The sequence below is a fragment of the Triticum aestivum genome, chromosome 1A (assembly GCF_018294505.1).
Source record: "Triticum aestivum cultivar Chinese Spring chromosome 1A, IWGSC CS RefSeq v2.1, whole genome shotgun sequence".
Classification (NCBI taxonomy): Eukaryota; Viridiplantae; Streptophyta; class Magnoliopsida; order Poales; family Poaceae; genus Triticum; species Triticum aestivum.
Window position 1 is genome coordinate 370136388 of NC_057794.1, and position 20791 is coordinate 370157178.

The following is a 20791-nucleotide window of genomic DNA, read 5'->3' on the forward strand; positions in this document are numbered from 1 at the left end:
TAATAAGTGACTACGATATTCTCATGGTCTAAGGAGCAAAATCACATGTTAACACTCTATGTTATTACAATTGATTATAGACGATATTAACTCAATTCATAACAGACAAGATTGGGTCGATTCAATATGACCGTTCTTCCAATGTCATAATCTCAATGTTGTTTTAGGACTATCGCTACACTTAACAATATCCCGAGATCTGGAAAATGTGATCACCAACAACACTTGAGCTAGTCCTAGAGGCAAGACTAGGAACCTTTCATTTTTACTGTTTATTATTCCACACGTGCATATAAGTTTTCTACTGAATCACATATTCCAGGATCATAGCAGTTATAGCATAGAATATAAACTTTGTAATTATGAGTATGGAAATATAACAATACAAATATTATTGCCTCTAGAGTATATTTCTAACACCACATTGACACCGGCCTAGAGCGGACGTGATATCTCACTTGCGCTGGCATTGAAGCGGCTCGTCGGCCGAGAGCGCCGCCTGTTGCACACGCCTTCTCTCCGCACTGAAATGGCATTTGTCTGCCCACCTACCTCCATTAAACCAGCGTGTGTGTGGAGGAACATAATCTATTGCCCGAGCGCCACATGTTCGTCCCTGTGTCGGCTGATATATATTAAGCACCTCTCTGGTAGGTGTCTCGCATCCGCACACTATTTAAACATGTCCTTGCGCCGGGCAGGAACCACACCCTAGTATCACACTCGGCATGGCCTCCAGCTCCAAATTCTTCTGTGGTGGCCTCTCTGGCGAGTAGAAGAAGGAGCTCTTCAGCATTGCAGCTGCATGGGTTGCCCAACAAGCCAGCAGGATACAGGAGGGCTTGCCGGCAAGCCCTCCAGAGCAGGTGACACTGCCACCACCAGGACGTCCTCGCTCGTCCAAACTGGCCAATGTTGTCTCCTTGCAAATCTGTCGCGAGCGATGCCGGCAACGTGTCTGACACGCGAAGAATAAGCCTTGTTCGCGGATGTTCACTCAACAGCAGAGGAATTTGACTGGGCACCAACGATGAGGTCACCAACTCCGCGTCAGTCGTGCCCCGACGCCACGACGACCAAGCCGGCATGTCTGCGGCCGCCGCTGACATCAAGGAAAAGTAGAACATGGATGGTCGCCGCCGGTTGGGTCCCATGAAGGCCAACGCTGCCGCCTCACCGGGTTGCACAGCCGGTGACTTGCCCGGGGCATAGGCCACGGCGTCCGTCTTTTCCGTTCCAAAAACCAATTTTAATTTGTGCTTCGCGGTAGCAGAGGGTGGCTACTCTTCCCCTCCCGCTAAAGCATGTCCCTACGGGGTTTAGGGCAGTCCGATGAGCGGGCTGCCGGACAAAGGGAAGACATGTCATGGAAATGAAGACCCGCCGCGGCCAACTATAGGCTAGTTTAGCCTAGTCTGGTATAGTTTAGTTAAATATAAAGGTTTTCATCTGGTTTGTATGAAAATTATCCAGTTCGCATGTAATTTGTTTGATCAGATTCAAATTCTGTTTTAAATGTACCTGGATAACTTTGAATGACCGGCTTTTTCTTTAGTATTTGTGGACGAATGCGGTGTCTGATCTATGGGTCGGTCTTGGAGATGCTCTGAATACCAACGAGTGTAGTACCAACGGGTGTACGACACACAACACATGTATGGCAGGAAGTATGGCAACAATCCGGTCGTACAAAGCACGCCGAGGCCCAGATCGACCAGGAGCTAGCTAATTGAAGCCTGCCCGTTGCGGCGGCCCGGAACCAACTAGCAACTGCCGTGGCCGTTCCCAGAGCGTTCGGGGCCACCACCTGTCGCGCATTTGGATTTCCGTGGCCCCTTTCGGTTTCTCCTCCTCGCCTCGTCGTACCTATTTAATGCCACCTATGTTCCAGAAAAACCTTATTCAATGCCATCCCCATTCAGGGAAAGGGGAGAGAATCAGAGGAGCAGCAGCCAATAGCCGCCCGCGGAGATAGCCAGAGCCGGAGCCAGAGAGGAAGGCTGGAATTCGAGAGATCGGAGGGAGGGAGGAGGATGACGGAGCGGCAGGACGAGGCGTGGTGCTCGTGCTCGCCGAGGCAGTGCAGGATTTGCCACGAGGAGGAAGGGGACGACGGCTGCGCAACCGCAACCGCCATGGAGTCTCCCTGCGGATGCTCTGGCTCCCTCAAGGTATATGTCGTGTATACATGGATTGCTATCATTCTGGCTGTTGTTCTGCCCAATTCCTTGGGTGTTCCCTTCTCCCGATCGGTGCCGTTTCTTGATGGTTGATCTGCGTGTTCATGTCGTGTTCTCCAGTATGCTCACAGGGGGTGCGTGCAGAGATGGTGCGACGAGAAGGGGAGCACCGTCTGCGAGATTTGCCTCCAGGTAACTCGGCCTTCTCTGGTTCCGTTGCATCTCCTTGAAAAAATCTCACTGGAATCCTCGCGTGTCCAGTTATTTCGCTTGATCATCATTTCCTACCGTCCGTTTATCCATGGGAATTTCCTTTTTTGAAAAACTTCTATTCTAATCTTTGCCTGATCATCATTTCCTACTGTTTTATCCATGAGAATTTCCATTTTTTACTTAAAAAATATATAGCAAAAAAAAGAGGACTAGGCTATGGGAGGATGAACCAACTCTGTTCGCCCTTTTCCACGATTTCCGGAATTGAGACCCGTGTGAGTGAGTGCTTCACAGCTTGGGTAGGACTCCTGTAAAGAGTAGATGTTTTTAGCATACCGAGTACTGTACAATCTTTTCATAGATAGAACTCTCCGCTGCTTGTTTCCTTGCTTTTGTTTAACATGTTTTTTTGCTGTCCAGAATTACGAGCCTGGATACACCGTTGCTCCCAAGAAAACTCAAGTTGCTCATGTCGCAGTCACCATCAGGTGCCGCCCCTCCCCACTCATTTTCTCCCTCTCCTCTCTTGGTAACTGGGACCGGTGCTGGTACGCGCAAAGAGGCTATAGAACGTAGTGAATGCTGAATAGTAAAACCTTACTCCTAATTCATGTCTAGTGAGTGACATGCAACTGTCATCAACCATTTGGAATGCCCAATAAAACATTCGGATCCTGACCTGGTTGCCGGGGTTCACAATAGCGAGGCACGACCAGTATACAAAAATTCAAACCATTCAGGTAAATAAACAAGAATACCAATCAAACAGCAGCTGTCCGTCTCACTCTACGCGGCATGGCATCTTGTTTCTTTAGGACGGGGGGAAAGCAAAGAACAAATGATCATTGACAGAGCCGCCGACCGGTACGTGGATTCGGTCCAGCTGTTTCGCCAGCCAAGTTGTACAGTACCAAATACCAACCGCCTTGTCCTGATTATTCTCCCCATGAGATGGCAGATAAGATGCCCTCCGTTTCACATCTGTACAACCGTGTCCTGCACTCCTGCAGCACCATGCCATTGCAGCCTTGCAAAACTGCAAACGAGTCAACCCGTCTCTTGGTTCGCACTACTGCAGAGATAGGTACCATCTGTTCAACAATGCAATGAGAATACGAGATGGCATGAATGGTCCAGAGGGTCAAATGTTGAATCCTGTCATCGCCATCACACGTTAACCTGTTGTTCGTGGTGCAGAGGGAGCCTGGAGGTCCCAAGGCAGGATTATGAGGCACCGGAGGATGCCGTGTTGATCGGGCTCGACGCGGCGGTGGGTGACCCGGCCTACGCCGAGTGCGCGAGCGCCGCCGGCAGAAGTGCTGCCTGGTGCCGGTCGGTGACGGTGACGGTACACCCCTGACCGAGACTTTGAACCACATTGCCATGTTCAGAACTTCAGATGCGAATGGCGTTGAACTCTGACCGAATTCTGCTTGTCCATGCAGTTCACTGTTGTGTTGCTGCTGAGGCATCTCATCGCCCTGGTGACCGTCGGCGCCGCGAATCAGTACGCCTTCAGCCTGCTGACGGTGAGTTCTATCCATGATTTTTCCCTCGGATAAATAAACAAATAAAGGTGATCCATGATTGTTTGACATGTGTTCCTTTTCTTTGAAGATATACTTGCTGAGGGCGAGTGGGATCTTGCTGCCGTTCTACGTCCTCATGCGGCTCATCTCCGCGGTGCAGCACGGCCAGATGCAGTACCGGCTGCAGATGCTCCAGGTGCGTTGCGTCGTCCGAGTTTTAGGCGCTGGTTGCAGGGGAGGTTCCAGTGAGCAAGTTTTTGACACCTGTTTCTTGCTGCAGGATCAAAGAAGGAACGCATCAAGAATGCAACACGGGGTGCCCGGTCAGAGACAACAGCAGCATGTGATTCTTGTTGTGTGAGGAGTGGATGTTGTCCGCTAGAATAGTCTTAAATGTATTATTATTGATGTTGATCAGGGAGCAATTAGGAAAAAAGAAAGAGAAAGAAAAATTGTTCATAAGCTTTCCGGTGTGTATGTGCACATATATTTCATTCAGTGATGAATGAATCAACAACTCCAAATCCAGCTTTTCTTTTATCAAGACAGTGCAACCCTCAGCTCTTGATAATCTCAAAATATACAGGCTGCGAAGATGGACTTTCTCGGGGTCTATATAAAGCTTACACCAGCAGACAAGTACTTCCTCCATCCGGAGTTAGTCATCCGGAATAATTTGACACTCAAACTGATTTGTTTAGCAAAGTACTTTCTCCATTCCAAATTACTCGTTACAGAAATGGATATATTTAAAATTAAAATATATATAAATACATTGACAAGTAATTCGAAATGAAGGAAGTAGTTATGAACTTTAACTTCCCGCTTTATTCATATGATGTCATATGGTACCGTGAATATGATCAAAGAGCATTCATGGTAAGAGCATTTACAGTCGGACGCCTAAAATCATAAGAAGAAAAAAAATCTCAAACACCTAGCTGACTGGCATCTATCTTATCCAACACAAAATTCGGAACGGATATGGGGAAGAGCATCTACAGCCGGACGCCTCAAACTATAAAAAGAAAAAACAAATCGGTCTCAAACGCCTAGCTTACCGGCATCTATCATACCCAACACAAATTTGGGGCGGCCAGGCGCGTCCGTCTCGTCGGACTTATGTTAGGATCCCGCACAAAATCACTCTGAAACCCAACGGTCTGACAGTCGTCTCCTTTGGGAGGTGTGAACGTCGCGTGGCCCGCTCCGGTCAAAGTCTGGTTATTTAAGCTGGACAGTGACCCCCCTCCCCTTCCCAGCCCTAGCCACATCCACTTCCCTCCCTCTTCGCGCCACCAGCCCGAGCCACATCCACTCCCTCCCCGCCTCCCCCTCTTGGCTCGCCGTCCGCAACAACCATAGCCCGGTGGAGGGTGACCACCTACATTATGTTGACGTTAGATCGACACTTTCAGCTTCTCGAGAAGATTCATGCTAGGTACGAAGCCTGGATCGCATCCGGCCTGCCACCGGACTTGTGGAGATGAAGGGGAAGGTGGAGGATGCGGAGCAACAGTCGAAGGCAGAGCAGGACCCCTAGCCAATGAAGGGGGCAGATTTGAATTCGAAGGACGCGACGGAGCCAGAGGTGGAGGCGGAGGCGGTTGCGGGCTTCGCCATGGCAGAGTTCGAGGTCGCCCAATCGGAGGAGGAGGCGGAGCAGACCGCCATCCTGGAGTCCATCTAATCGGAGGCCGCGGTGGAGGCCAACCGGCGCTTCCTCCGCCCGTAGAGGGCGGAGATCAACGAAATCTATGCCCCTAGTGAGTCTGACAACGAGCCAAAGGTGCCGCAGGCGCCCATCTACCTAAAGCCTGACATGGAAATCATCATGGATATCTAAGTAGTATGTAGGTTTTTATTATGCATAATTTGTATGGATTTGAGGTATCAACTTTGAGGTACCTGGATGCAGCAGACGAATTTTGAAGTGTGACCAGCCACTCCCCGCGGACACGCTTGGGTGCATCCGCGGGCGTCTGAGGGCCCGAATTTGATGTCCGCGACTGTAGATGCTCTAACAGTCTTAGCGACCAAATTACTACGAGAAGTATTCTTCATCGTCTTCACCAGGGCGTTAGATCCCTCAAAGTCCATTTAACTCCTTAAATGAAATCTTTTGAGCAGTTAAAGCCTAACTAACTGACCCCAAAGTTATAAGTTATAACTGCTAAAAAAATGAAGGAGTTGACCCTGAAAAGATGCCTTTGTTGTTTAAATTTAAGGAGCCACTCCAATTCTCCCTAAATCCTCTCTCTCCTCCCCCCAATTCACGACAGTGCACATCACCCCTCCAGCGAACCATCCAACCTTCTCGGCGTCACGACCATGCATGCTCGTGCACCCCCACCGACCTCTGGTGAAATTTCGGCTAAGTTTTCCTCTGATTTCTCGCCTTCCATACCACCCTCGGCCACTTCTCCCCGCTGTCCTCGGCCATGGGTAGAGGAGCACTATAGGCAGAACAACAAGTACAACATGCATTGCACTTACATAGTGTCAACAACCATCGTTTGATTTTGATAGATTCTTGCATCCCAGACCACACCATCGTGCGACTAGGAGAGCGAGGAGGAGAAGAAGGCATCCAAACAAAGTACTACCCAAATCATGGTCCGTGGACGACGAATTTCGCTGACTTTCTTGACTCCTTGACATATACATTGCTCAAATTTAGTAAAAGTAAGTATGAGTTAATCCTGCATCATAACCATCTCTTGGCATCATTTGTTTAATTGTGAAGACGAGGATAATTACACACCTCGTAAAAATGCTCTAAAATGCACCCAGAAAATCAATGCACAAGGGTTCGTTCTCTAAAAACTCTAATATATTTATCATAGCTTCCTCTATATATGTCAAGTTTCAAGAATTTTGGAAAGACAAATAGCACACTTGTAATTCACCCACAAAACTTGGTCGACATTGGGTTTATATTATCAGAAATAAAAATATGAACTAATAAATCTTGTAAATATTTATTTTTGGATCTGCAATCATCCAAGGAAGCCATGTTATAGGTAGCCCAAGGAAACTTGGTGGGCAAGGTGACATGCTAAAAGTGCATCTAATCCCCAAGGCGGACTTTGGAAATTCATGTCAATGTATCTCAAAGAACTAATGCTACTTCAAAGTATATATTTCAAGAAAATTTTAACCAATTTGGTTAGAGGCCTACTAGTGGGATTTGTGATGCATGAGACTCACTTTCCTACGTTTTTTCATTTTTAGTTTGCCCTTTGGGGCAACCATGTGTGGCAATATGTTTGTTGATCTTTATTGTGTTTGTATGATGAACTTCGATATAGTCAGTAAAAGATGATGCAGAGGCTGAAGGGGAACCTCTTTCTGAAAAAAAATTCGCTTAGAAGCTATTCCCAATGTCTGTAATTTGAGAAACTTTTACATAAAATCTGGATGAAGAATCACGGAACCTTGACAAGGGCACATCGCAAGGAGGGTGGGAATGTGTGGTGCACTCTACCATATGGTTGTGCCAGGGGTACCCTGGTCTGCATGTCAATACTATCCGACAATGATTCTATGAACCTAAGTTACTTTGTATTGATATATGTGTTGTTTCAAAAAAATGGGTGACTGCAATACCCCGTCGGTATTTACTACCCTAGAGGACTGGTGGGATCGTGCGATTCATGGTTCACCAAGAGGGAGAACACATGCACAAAGCATGATCTACTGTACTTTGTTTGAAGGAAACTATTGGTCTCCTTCTAGAGAACATGAGCCAAAGAGGGGTGACCTTCACTCCGATCATTATTGAGATAGTAAACGGGAGTCCAGGTGTGTTATCCAAGGGTTCCTTTTGGTTTGCACAGTTCTATGAATAAATTGCTCTCATTAGATCGAATGTTCTCTTTCATATATGTACCTCTAAGCAAAAAAGGCAATGCTCTTGCTAGTTTCTCTAGGAACGAAATCCATTTCTTTGATTTCATCTACGCTCTTAGTATATCAGTATTTTGCTCCTAGACAAAACTCAGTGTCTCTATCTCCTCTTTTTATGCCATCTACCCACTGGGTATAACAATAGTGAAAAAAAAATAACTTGCAGATAATGTTGGAAATATGCCCTAGAGGCAATAATAAAATGGTTATTATTATATTTCTTTGTTCATGATAATTGTCTATTGTTCATGCTATAATTGTGTTATCCGGAAATCATAATACATGTGTGAATACATAGACCACAACACGTCCCTAGTGAGCCTCTGGTTGACTAGCTCGTTGATCAAAAGATAGTCATGGTTTCCTGACTATGAACATTGGATGTCATTGATAACGGGATCACATCATTAGGAGAATGATGTGATGGACAAGACCCAATCCTAAGCATAGCTCAAAGATCGTGTAGTTCGTTTGCTATAGCTTTTCTGAATGTCAAGTATTATTTTCTTAGACCATGAGATTGTGCAACTCCCGGATACCGTAGGGGTGCTTTGGGTGTGCCAAACGTCACAACGTAACTGGGTGACTATATAGGTACACTACAGGTATCTTCGAAAGTGTCTGTTGGGTTGGCATGAATCGAGACTGGGATTTGTCACTCCGTATGACGGAGAGGTATCTCTGAGCCCACTCGGTAATGCATCATCATAATGAGCTCAATGTGACCAAGTGGTTGATCACGGGATCATGCATTACGGTACGAGTAAAGTGACTTGCCGGTAACGAGATTGGACGAGGTATTGGGATACCGACGATTGAGTCTCGGGCAAGTAACGTACCGATTGACAAAGGGAATTGTATACGGATTGATTGAATCACTACTAGGAAAAGGCCTACTAATGGCGCACCGGTTTTGCCTACTAATGGCGCATCACCGGTGCGCCATTAGTAGCACGCCACTAGTAATTTTTACTAATGGCGCACCACTGGTGTGTCATTAGTATACCAGATACTAATGGCGCACCATGTGGTGCGCCATTAGTATACCATTCGGTGCTCCACTGGTATTCCCTCCAGGTACGCCATTAATAACCTTATAGGTGCGCCACTAGTAATAAAGGAAGGTGCGCCACTAATAAGGGCTTAAATGCGCCACTAGTAATGTATTTGGAAAACAAAAAAAAATCTAAATTTACAGAAAACAACCTATAAGGAAAAATAATTTAAAAACAAAAAATAAAATAGAATCATAATTTTTTTATTATAGTAAGAATATTACAATGTCTTTACAAGTTTCCAATAAAAGAAAAATTGCAAGGAAATAAAAGAAATCCTAAAACTAATCTTCTAGTAATCTTTTCTTCTTTTTCTTCACTTTATCCCTGCAAAATGTAACAAAATAAACAGAAACACAAACAAACTATTTATAACATGTCAATACTGTCATTTTTTATGCAGAACTAGATATGAGCATATATTTCCAGAATTACATGGTGTGAATATTGTATGAGTAAGATTATAATGGAAATGAATTTTGATAGCTAGGAGCCCACTTTCGACGAGTATTTATCTGACAGAGCTAAATAATCATGGCATTTACCTTTTGATAATATTATTATACTATACTACCAGTATACTACTCCACTTGGATTTTTTAGATGAGCAGATCTGAGATAGACATTTGTTCAAGTGGCTATAGGTAGGCTTGAAGAATTCTCATCGGTTTAGGTGGCTACAGGTAGTCGCACAGCTGGAATATAGACTACTAGTACTATTTGAAAAGAAAACAAGAGTAAATCTGAACGTAATAGTCAGATCCGATCGCATTGAGCTAGAAAGAAAATTCATCAGGAAACAGATGGCCGGTGACTTACTTCCAGACGTTGAGGATCTCGTTGTGCCCGGCGAAGACGCTGCGGAGCGCGTTGTGGACGGACTGCTCACAGCGATAGCTGCCGCAAATGAACTCGTTGTCCTGCAGGTAGTCCAGTAGCCAGGAATTAAAGATAGGAGGGCTAGAACTGAAAGAACTAACATCTTAGAAAGCAACAGGAGATAATTCATATATGCAAAATACATATGAAGTGGTCTTCACCAAATTTGTTGAAACATGAACGAAATGTTTTAGCAGTACCAATGATACATGTCAAATTAATTGTTCCTGTCATGACAATGTAAAAGTAGTACTTGCATGCCAATGAAGACTTGCTAGTGTCAGATTCTATGAGGTTCAGGACATGTGTAATTGTGCCAAGTTCACTTGTAATGCCATTATTCATGATCTGAACTTTATCCTCCACAAAATAAAATAACAGTTGATCCATGCGAATGATACTTAATTTTGAAGCTACTATTAATTTATAAACTGAATATAAAGTGAGTTTATAAATTCAGAAACAGAAAATTCAGTTAGGCTACTGTTAACTGAATTTTGGAGTGTATACTTAACAAAGGCTTCATTTGAATGTACAGTCAAATTAAAAAAATGTGTTCATGGGGCAGCAGCACTAAGAACTGAAAGAGAAAGGTGCAGAAAAAAGATACTGAAAAACAATATCAGAAATAGTGCAGACGCTGTTGAGGCGCTGACTGAACCATTGATAGTACTACCACTCTTCTTTTTTGCGTCCATTAGCGTGACAGTGAGGTTACAACCTTTAATTAATCATGCAGTATGTGTATAAACTATAAAAAATAACTACACTACCTGGTTTTCATCCAAATAAGAAAACAGAGCACATACGATTTTTTTCACATATTCACATCATTGATACATGATGACATTTGATTGAGTGATGCAATGGTGGAAGAATAGAGTAATTGTTGTCCATCAGCTCATAAATGATTAATTATTACCTGCTTGAGGATAGGGGTGGCACACTTCCCTCTTAGACCGAAAGCATCATAGTAGGTTATTACCTGCTTGAAATACGCCCCAAATCCATACCTGAGATAACAAAAATACATGAGAAAAGCATTCTGGATCTCTCCGATTTGCACAACATACAGGATATAAATCATCTGAATCAAAAGCAAGCTGCATCTTGTTCATCAAATGTTATATGTACAGAATTTGATCGTACACTGCAATGCAAACCATTCAACCACGAAGTAGCTAGAGCTAGTGATTTCAATTCTCTACCATGATGCATGCATGTATGCGTGCAAGAAACCGCCAGACTAATTAAGCATTGAGGTAGGCTACATAATCCAATCCGGCTAGCTCGTAATCATATCCATACTAGGTAGCCGCTACATAGTTAAGTCTGGACAGAGAGTCAGAGACTGGGATGAACACGTACATGGGAAGGAGCAGGAGACGCAGGGCCTTATCTGCCCAACCTCCGACCAGATCGGTGGTGTTTGAGGCCGCCTTAGAGCTCCAGCGGTACCTCCCCTGCAGGCAAACAGAACAATAGGCAAAAATCAGCTGTGCAGATTGATTCAGAAGCAGGATTAATGCGGGAGAGACACGGTACCTTTCGAGATGAGTGCCATGGATGCAGAGCAGGAGGAGGACGGCCGCGCGTCCCCCCTTGTCGAACTTGGTGCAGAACAACGCAGAGGCTGCTTCCTCTCCCGGCGCGTGGATGTGGAGAAGAAACCACCCTCCACCGGCGCCATCGCCTGCGGCACCTTGGCCTTGCCGCTGGATCCGCCGCCGTTCATCAATCATGGGCTAGCTCAACGACGACGAGGATCTGGAAGCCCGGCTATGGCCGTGGCGGCTGGATCTGGGGCCTTGGGGTGGCGGGGAGCTCCTCCTCCTGCAGCTCGGCGGCCTCCACACCCCGGAGCAACGCCCTCGTCGGAGGATGTGGTCACCAGCTCTCCTCTAGATCTGGTAAGGAGGGTTGGGGAAGGAGCTCACCACGGCTCCATGCCCTGGATCTGGTGTGAGGGAGGGGGAAGGGGGCTCGCCGTGGTCGGGAGGGAGAGGAAGAGGCGGGCGGCCGGGGCTTCCCGATCTAAATCAAAGTCGAGGGAGGTGGGTGGGTGTGTCAGGAGGAAGGGGAGGGGAGAGAACGTGATAGCAATGGTACACTGGTAGGGGTGCGCCATACGTATAGATAGCAATGGCGCATCTCTTACTGGTGCGCCATTACTAGTTAAAACTAGTAATGGCGCACTTTCCCCTGGTGCGCCACTGCTAAGTCTGGGGAGGGGTATGGGGCCAGGACAAAACTAGTAATGACGCACCAGACACCAGGTGCGCCATTAGTAATATGGACACTAATGGCGCACTCATATCTGGTGCGCCACTTCTATATAGTAGTGGCGCACCACATGTCTGGTGCGTCATTAGTGTCAATTTCATCTATAGCCCTTTTCCTAGTAGTGAATCCTCGACATCGTGGTTCATCCGATGAGATCATCGAGGAGCATGTGGGAGCCAACATGGGTACCCAGATCCCGTTGTTGGTTATTGACCGGAGAGTCGTCTCGATCATGTCTGCGTGTCTCCCGAACCCGTAGGGTCTACACACTTAAGGTTCGGTGACGCTAGGGTTGTTGAGATATTAGTATACGGTAACCCGAAAGTTGTTCGGAGTCCCGGATGAGATCCCGAACGTCATGAGGAGTTCCGGAATGGTCCGGAGGTGAAGATTTATATATAGGAAGTCAAGTTTCGGCCATCGGGAAGGTTTCGGGGGTAATCGGTATTGTACTGGGACCACCGGAAGGGTCCCGAGGGTCCACCGGGTGGGGCCTCCTATCCCGGAGGGCCCCATGGGCTGAAGTGGGAGGGCAACCAGCCCCTAATGGGCTGGTGCGCCCCCCATGGGCCTCCCCTGCGCCTAGGGTTGGAAACCCTAGGGGTGGGGGCGCCCCACTTGGCTTGGGGGGCACTCCACCCCCTTGGCCGCTCCCCCCTTGGAGATGGCATCTCCTAGGGCCGGCGCCCCCCTAAGGGTCCTATAAATAGTGGGGGGAAGGGAGGGCAGCCGCACCCTAGCCCCTGGCCTCTCCCTCTCCCTCCCGTGACACTCCTCCCTCTCCCTGTGCTTGGCGAAGCCCTGCCGAGATCACCGTTGCTTCCACCACCACGCTGTCGTGCTGCTGGATCTTCATCAACCTCTCCTTCCCCCTTGCTGGATCAAGTTGGAGGAGACGTCTTCCCAACCGTATGTGTGTTGAACGCGGAGGTGTCGTCCGTTCGACGCTAGATCATCGGCGATTTGGATCACAACGAGTACGACTCCATCAACCCTGTTCTCTTGAACGCTTCCGCGCGCGATCTACAAGGGTATGTAGATGCACTCCTCTCTCCCTCATTGCTAGATGACTCCATAGATTGATCTTGGTGATGCGTAGAAAATTTTAAAATTCTACTATGTTCCCCAACAGTGGCATCATGAGCTAGGTCTATGCGTAGTTTCTATGCACGAGTAGAACACAAAGCAGTTGTGGGCGTGGATATTGTCAATTTGCTTGCCGTTACTAATCTTATCTTGATTCGGCGGCATCGTGGGATGAAGCGGCCCGGACCGACCTTACACGTACGCTTACGTGAGACTGGTTCCACCGATTGACATGCACTAGTTGCATAAGGTGGCTGGCGGGTGTCTGTCTCTCCCACTTTAGTCGGATCAGATTCGATAAAAAGGGTCCTTATGAAGGGTAAATAGAAATTGGCATATCACGTTGTGGTTTTGGCGTAGGTAAGATTCATTCTTGCTAGAAACCTATAGCAGCCACGTAAAAAACTTGCAACAACAATTAGAGGACGTCTAACTTGTTTTTGCAGCATGTGTCGTGTGATGTGATATGGCCAAAAGGATGTGATGAATGATATATGTGATGTATGAGATTGATCATGTTCTTGTAATAGGAATCACGACTTGCATGTCGATGAGTATGACAACCGGCAGGAGCCATAGGAGTTGTCTTTATTTATTTATGACCTGCATGTCAACATAAACGTCATGTAATTATTTTACTTTATTGCTAAACGCGTTAGCCATAGTAGTAGAAGTAATAGATGACGAGACAACTTCAAGAAGACACGATAATGGAGATCATGGTGTCATGCCGGTGACAACGATGATCATGGAGCCCCGAAGATGGAGATCAAAAGGAGCAAATGATATTGGCCATATCATGTCACTATTTGATTGCATGTGATGTTTATCATGTTTTACATCTTATTTGCTTAGAACGACGGTAGCTTAAATAAAATGATCCCTCGTAATAATTTCAAGAAATTGTTCCCCCTAACTGTGCACCGTTGCGAAGGTTCGTTGTTTCGAAGCACCATGTGATGATCGGGTGTGATAGATTCTAACGTTCGAATACAACGGGTGTAAGCCAGATTTACACACGCAATACACTTAGTTTGACTTGACGAGCCTAGCATGTACAGACATGGCCTCGGAACACAGAAGACCGAAAGGTCGAGCATGAGTCATATAGAAGATACGATCAACATGAAGATGTTCACCGGTGTTGACTAGTCCGTCTCACGTGATGATCGGACATGGCCTAGTTGACTCGGATCATGTTTCACTTAGATGACTAGAGGGATGTCTATCTGAGTGGGAGTTCATTGAATAATTTGATTAGATGAACTTAATTATCATGAACTTAGTCTAAAATCTTTACAATATGTCTTGTAGATCAAATGGCCCACGTTGTCCTCAACTTCAACGCGTTCCTAGAGAAAACCAAGCTGAAAGATGATGGCAGCAACTATACGGACTGGGTCCGGAACCTGAGGATCATCCTCATAGCTGCCAAGAAAGATTATGTCCTAGAAGCACCGCTAGGTGACGCACCCATCCCAGAGAAGCAAGACGTTATGAACGCTTGACAGTCACGTGCTGATGATTACTCCCTCATTTAGTGCGGCATGCTTTACAGCTTAGAACCGGGGCTCCAAAAGCGTTTTGAGATACACAGAGCATATGAGATGTTCGAAGAGCTGAAAATGGTTTTCCAAGCTCATGCCCAGTCGAGAGATATGAAGTCTCCGACAAGTTCTTCAGCTGTAAGATGGAGGAAAATAGTTCTATCAGTGAGCACATACTCAAAATGTCTGGGTTGCATAACCGCTTGACTCAGCTAGGAGTTAATCTCCCGGATGACGCGGTCATTAACAGAATCCTTCAGTCGCTTCCACTGAGCTACAAGAGCTTTGTGATGAACTTCAATATGCAGGGGATGGAAAAGACCATTCCTGAGGTATATTCAATGCTGAAATCAGCAGAGGTGGAAATCAAAAAGGAACATCAAGTGTTTATGGTGAATAAATGTTGGAAATATGCCCTAGAGGCAATAATAAAAGTATTATTATTATATTTCCTTGTTCATGGTAATTGTCTTTTATTCATGCTATAACTGTATTATCCGGAAATCGTAATACACGTGTGAATACATAGACCACAATATGTCCCTAGTGAGCCTCTAGTTGACTAGCTCGTTGTGATCAACAGATAGTCATGGTTTCCTGGCTATGGACATTGGATGTCATTGATAACGGGATCACATCATTAGGAGAATGATGTGAGGGACAAGACCCAATCCTATGACTAGCACAAAAGATCGTGTAGTTCATTTGCTAGAGCTTTGCCAATGTCAAGTATCTCTTCCTTCGACCATGAGAGCGTGTAACTCCTGGATACCGTAGGAGTGCTTTGGGTGTATCAAACGTCACAACGTAACTGGGTGACTATAAAGGTGCACTACAGGTATCTCCGAAAGTATCTATTGTTTTATGCGGATCGAGACTGGGATTTGTCACTCCGTGTAAACGGAGAGGTATCTCTGGGCCCACTCGGTAGGACATCATCATATGCGCAATGTGACCAAGGAGTTGATCACGGGATGATGTGTTACGGAACGAGTAAAGTGACTTGCCGGTAACGAGATTGAACAAGGTATTGGATACCGACGATCGAATCTCGGGCAAGTAACATACCGATAGACAAAGGGAATTGAATACGGGATTGATTAAGTCCTTGACATCGTGGTTCATCCGATGAGATCATCGTGGAACATGTGGGAGCCATCATGGGTATCCAGATCCCGCTGTTGGTTATTGACCGGAGAACGTCTCGGTCATGTCTACATGTCTCCCGAACCCGTAGGGTCTACACACTTAAGGTTCGATGACGCTAGGGTTATAAAGGAAGTTTGTATGTGGTTACCGAATGTTGTTCGGAGTCCCGGATGAGATCCCGGACGTCACGAGGAGTTCCGGAATGGTCCGGAGGTAAAGATTTATATATGGGAAGTCCTATTTTGGCCACCGGAAAATGTTCGGGATTTTTCGGTATTGTACCGGGAAGGTTCTAGAAGGTTCCGGAGTGGGGCCCACCTGCATGGGGGGACCCACATGGACGTGGGTAGTGGGGGCAAGGCCCCACACCCCTGGTCAAGGCGCACCAAGATCCCCCCTTAGAAGGAATAAGATCATATCCCGAAGGGATAAGATCAAGATCCCTAAAAAGGGGGGATAACAATCGGTGGGGAAGGAAATAATGAGATTTCTTTCCTCCCACCTTGGCCAACGCCCCAATGGACTTGGAGGGCAAGAAACCAGCCCCTCCACCCCTATATATAGTGGGGAGGCGCATGGGAGCTATACACGAAGTTCTGGCACAGCCCTACCTCTCTCCCTACTCCTCCTCTCCCATGGTGCTTGGCGAAGCCCTGCTGGATTGCCACGCTCCTCCACCACCACCACGCCGTTGTGCTGCTGTTGGATGGAGTCTTCCTCAACCTCTCCCTCTCTCCTTGCTGGATCAAGGCGTGGGAGACGTCACCGGGCTGTACGTGTGTTGAACGCGGAGGTGCCGTCCGTTCGGCACTAGGATCATCGGTGATTTGAATCACGACGAGTACGACTCCATCAACCCCGTTCACTTGAACGCTTCCGCTTAGCGATCTACAAGGGTATGTAGATGCACTCTCTTTCTACTCGTTGCTGGTCTCTCCATAGATAGATCTTGGTGACACGTAGGAAAATTTTGAATTTCTGCTACGTTCCCCAACAGTGGCATCATGAGCTAGGTCTATTGCGTAGATTCTTTGCACGAGTAGAACACAAAGTAGTTGTGGGCGTTGATGTTGTTCAATATGCTTACCGTTACTAGTCCAATCTTGTTTCGACGGTATTGTGGGATGAAGCGGCCCGGACCGACCTTACACGTACTCTTACGTGAGACAGGTTCCACCGATTGACATGCACTTGGTGCATAAGGTGGCTAGCGGGTGCCAGTCTCTCCCACTTTAGTCGGAACGGATTCGATGAAAAGGGTCCTTATGAAGGGTAAATAGCAATTGGCATATCACGTTGTGGTCTTGCGTAGGTAAGAAACGTTCTTGCTAGAAACCCATAGCAGCCACGTAAAACATGCAACAACAATTAGAGGACGTCTAACTTGTTTTTGCAGGGTATGCTATGTGATGTGATATGGCCAAGAAGAATGTGATGAATGATATGTGATGTATGAGATTGATCATGTTCTTGTAATAGGATTCACGACTTGCATGTCGATGAGTATGACAACCGGCAGGAGCCATAGGAGTTGTCTTTATTTATTGTATGACCTGCGTGTCATTGAAGAACGCCATGTAAACTACTTTACTTTATTGCTAAACGCGTTAGTCATAGAAGTAGAAGTAGTCGTTGGCGTGACAACTTCATGAAGACACGATGATGGAGATCATGATGATGGAGATCATGGTGTCATGCCGGTGACGATGATGATCATGGAGCCCCGAAGATGAAGATCAAAAGGAGCAAAATGATATTGGCCATATCATGTCACTATTTGATTGCATGTGATGTTTATCATGTTTATGCATCTTGTTTACTTAGGACGACGGTAGTAAATAAGATGATCCCTTACAAAATTTCAAGAAGTGTTCTCCCCTAACTGTGCACCGTTGCTACAGTTCGTCGCTTCTAAGCACCACGTGATGATCGGGTGTGATGGATTCTTACGTTCACATACAACGGGTGTAAGACAGTTTTACACAGCGAAAACACTTAGGGTTAACTTGACGAGCCTAGCATGTGCAGACATGGCCTCGGAACACGGAGACCGAAAGGTCGAGCATGAGTCGTATAGTAGATACGATCAACATGAAGATGTTCACCGATGATGACTAGTCCGTCTCACGTGATGATCGGACACGGCCTAGTTGACTCGGATCATGTGATCACTTAGATGACCAGAGGGATGTCTATCTAAGTGGGAGTTCATAAGATGAACTTAATTATCCTGAACATAGTCAAAAGACCTTTTGCAAATTATGTCGTAAGCTCGCGCTTTAGTTCCACTGTTTAGATATGTTCCTAGAGAAAATATAGTTGAAAGTTGATAGTAGCGATTATGCGATCAGTAGAAAGCTTATGTCCTTAATGCACCGCTCAGTGTGCTGAACCCCAACGTCGTTTGTCGATGTTGCGAACATCGGACATACACGTTTTGATAACTACGTGATAGTTCAATTAAATGGTTTAAGTAGAGGCACCAAAGACGTTTTCGAAACGTCGCGGAACATATGAGATGTTTCGAGGGCTGAAATTGGGATTTCAGGCTCGTGCCCACGTCAAGAGGTATAAGACCTCCGACGATTTTCTTAGCCTGCAAACTAAGGGAGAAAAGCTCAATCGTTGAGCTTGTGCTCAGATTGTCTGAGCACAACAATCACTTGAATCGAGTGGGAGTTGATCCTCCAGATGAGATAGTGATGTTTCCCCAAAGTCATTGCCACCAAGCTGCTAGAGCTTCGTGATTAACTATAACATATCAGGGATAGATATGATGATCCTTGAAATATTCATGATGTTTGACACCGCGAAAGTAGAAATCAAGAAGGAGCATCAATTGTTGATGGTTGGTGAAACCACTAGTTTCAAGAAGGGCAAGGGAACAAAGGGATACTTCATGAAACGGCAATTCAGCTGCTGCTCTAGTGAAGAAACCCAAGGTTGAACCCAAACCCGAGACTAAGTGCTTCTGTAATAAGGGGAACAACCACTGGAGCAGCATTACCCTAGATACTTGGTAGATGAGAAGGCTGGCAAGGTCGATAGAAGTATATTGGATATACATTATGTTAATGTGTACTTTACTAGTACTCCTAGTAGCACCAGGGTATTGGATACCGGTTCGGTTGCTAAGTGTTAGTAACTCGAAATAAAAGCTACGGAATAAACGGAGACTAGCTAAAGGTGAGCTGACGATATATGTTGGAAGTGTTTCCAAGGTTGATATGATCAAGCATCGCACGCTCCCTCTACCACCGAGATTGGTGTTTGCGTTGAGCATAGACATGATTGGATTATGTCTATCGCAATACGGTTATTCATTTAAGGAGAATAATGGTTACTCTATTTTTGAATAATACCTTCAATGGTCTTGCACCTAAAGGAATGGTTTATTGAATCTCGGTCGTAGTGATACACATTTTCATGCCAAAAGATATAAGATAGTAATGATAGTACCACTTACTTGTGGCACTGCCATGTAAGTCATAATGGTATAAAACGCATGAAGAAGCTCCATGTTGATGGATCTTTGGACTCACTCGTTTTTGAAAAGTTTGAGACATGCGAACCATGTCTATTGGTGTATATGCATGAAGAAACTCCATGCAAATGGATCGTTCGGACTCACTTGATTTTGAATCACTTGAGATATGCAAATCATACCACATGGGCAAGATGACTGAAAAGCCTCATTTTCAGTAAGATGGAACAAGATAGCAACTTGTTGGAAGTAACACATTTTGATGTGTGCAGTCGAATGAGTGCTGAGGCATGCAGTGAATATCATTATGTTCTTACTTCACAGATGATTCGAGTAAATGTTGAGTATATTTACTTGATGAAACACAAGTCTGAATTATTGAATGGTTCAAGTAATTTCAGAGTGAAGTAGCAGATCATTGTGACAAGAGGATAAAATGTCTATGATATGATCATAGAGATGAATATCTGAGTTACGAGTTTTGGCACACAATTAAGACATTGTGGAAATTGTTTCGCAATTAATACCGCCTGGAACACCATAATGTGATGGTGTGTCCGAACATCATAGTTGCACCCTATTGGATATGGTGCGTACCATGATGTCTCTTATCGAATTACCACTATCGTTCATGGGTTAGGCATTAGAGACAACCACATTCACTTTAAATAGGGCACCACGTAATTCCGATGAGATGACACCGTATGAATTATGGTTTAGAGAAACCTAAGTTGTCGTTTCTTAAAAGTTTGGGGCTGCGACGCTTATATGAAAAAGTTTCAGGTTGATAAGCTCGAACCCAAAGCGGATAAAATGCATCTTCATAGGAAACCCAAAACAGTTGGGTATACCTCCTAATTCAGATCCGAAAGCAATATGGATTGTTTCTAGAATCGGGTCCTTTCTCGAGGAAAAGTTTCTCTCGAAAGAATTGAGTGGGAGGATGGTGGAGACTTGATGAGGTTATTGAACCGTCTCTTCAACTAGTGTGTGACAGGGCACAGGGAGTTGTTCCTGTGGCACCTACACCAATTGAAGTGGAAGCTTATGATATTGATCATGAAACTTCGGATCAAGTCACTCCCAAACCTCGTAGGATGACAAGGATGCGTACTACTTCAGAGTGGTACGTAATCCTGTCTTGAAGGTCATGTTGCTAGACAACAATGAACCTACGAGCTATGGAGAAGCGATGGTGGGCCCGGATTCCGATAAATGGCTTGAGGCCATAAAATCCGAGAGAGGATCCATGTATGAAAACAAAGTGTAGACTTTGGCAGAACGGCTCGATGGTCGTAAGGCTAATGAGTACAGATGGATTTCAAAAGGAAGACGGACAATGATGGTAAATGTCACCATTAAGAAAGCTCGACTTGTCGTTAAGATGTTTTCCGACAAGTTCAAGGAGTTGACTACGATGAGATTTTCTCACTCGTAGCGATGCTAAGAGTCTGTTGGAATTATATTAGCGATTACT

General features: G+C 45.6%; 1 protein-coding gene across 1 annotated transcript; it reads left to right on the forward strand.

Annotated features, from left to right (window-relative positions):
* Positions 1-1892: 1892 nt before the first annotated feature.
* On the forward strand, positions 1893-4450 carry LOC123131535 (uncharacterized). Its single transcript, XM_044551212.1, has 7 exons — positions 1893-2171; positions 2301-2372; positions 2814-2881; positions 3591-3741; positions 3839-3922; positions 4011-4118; positions 4203-4450. Exons 1-7 carry the CDS (start codon positions 2034-2036, stop codon positions 4281-4283), a joined length of 702 nt encoding a protein of 233 aa, XP_044407147.1. The 5' UTR covers positions 1893-2033; the 3' UTR covers positions 4284-4450.
* The last annotated feature ends 16341 nt before the right edge of the window (positions 4451-20791 follow it).

What these genes read in the sequence shown, in the direction of transcription:
- LOC123131535 (XM_044551212.1), top strand. Translation starts at nt 2,034, where the DNA reads ATGACGGAGCGGCAGGACGAGGCGTGGTGCTCGTGCTCGCCGAGGCAG. An exon ending in ACGCCTTCAGCCTGCTGACG is followed by an intron (nt 3,923 to 4,010) that starts GTGAGTTCTATC and finishes TTTTCTTTGAAG; the next exon opens with ATATACTTGCTGAGGGCGAG. An exon ending in ACCGGCTGCAGATGCTCCAG is followed by an intron (nt 4,119 to 4,202) that starts GTGCGTTGCGTC and finishes TTCTTGCTGCAG; the next exon opens with GATCAAAGAAGGAACGCATC.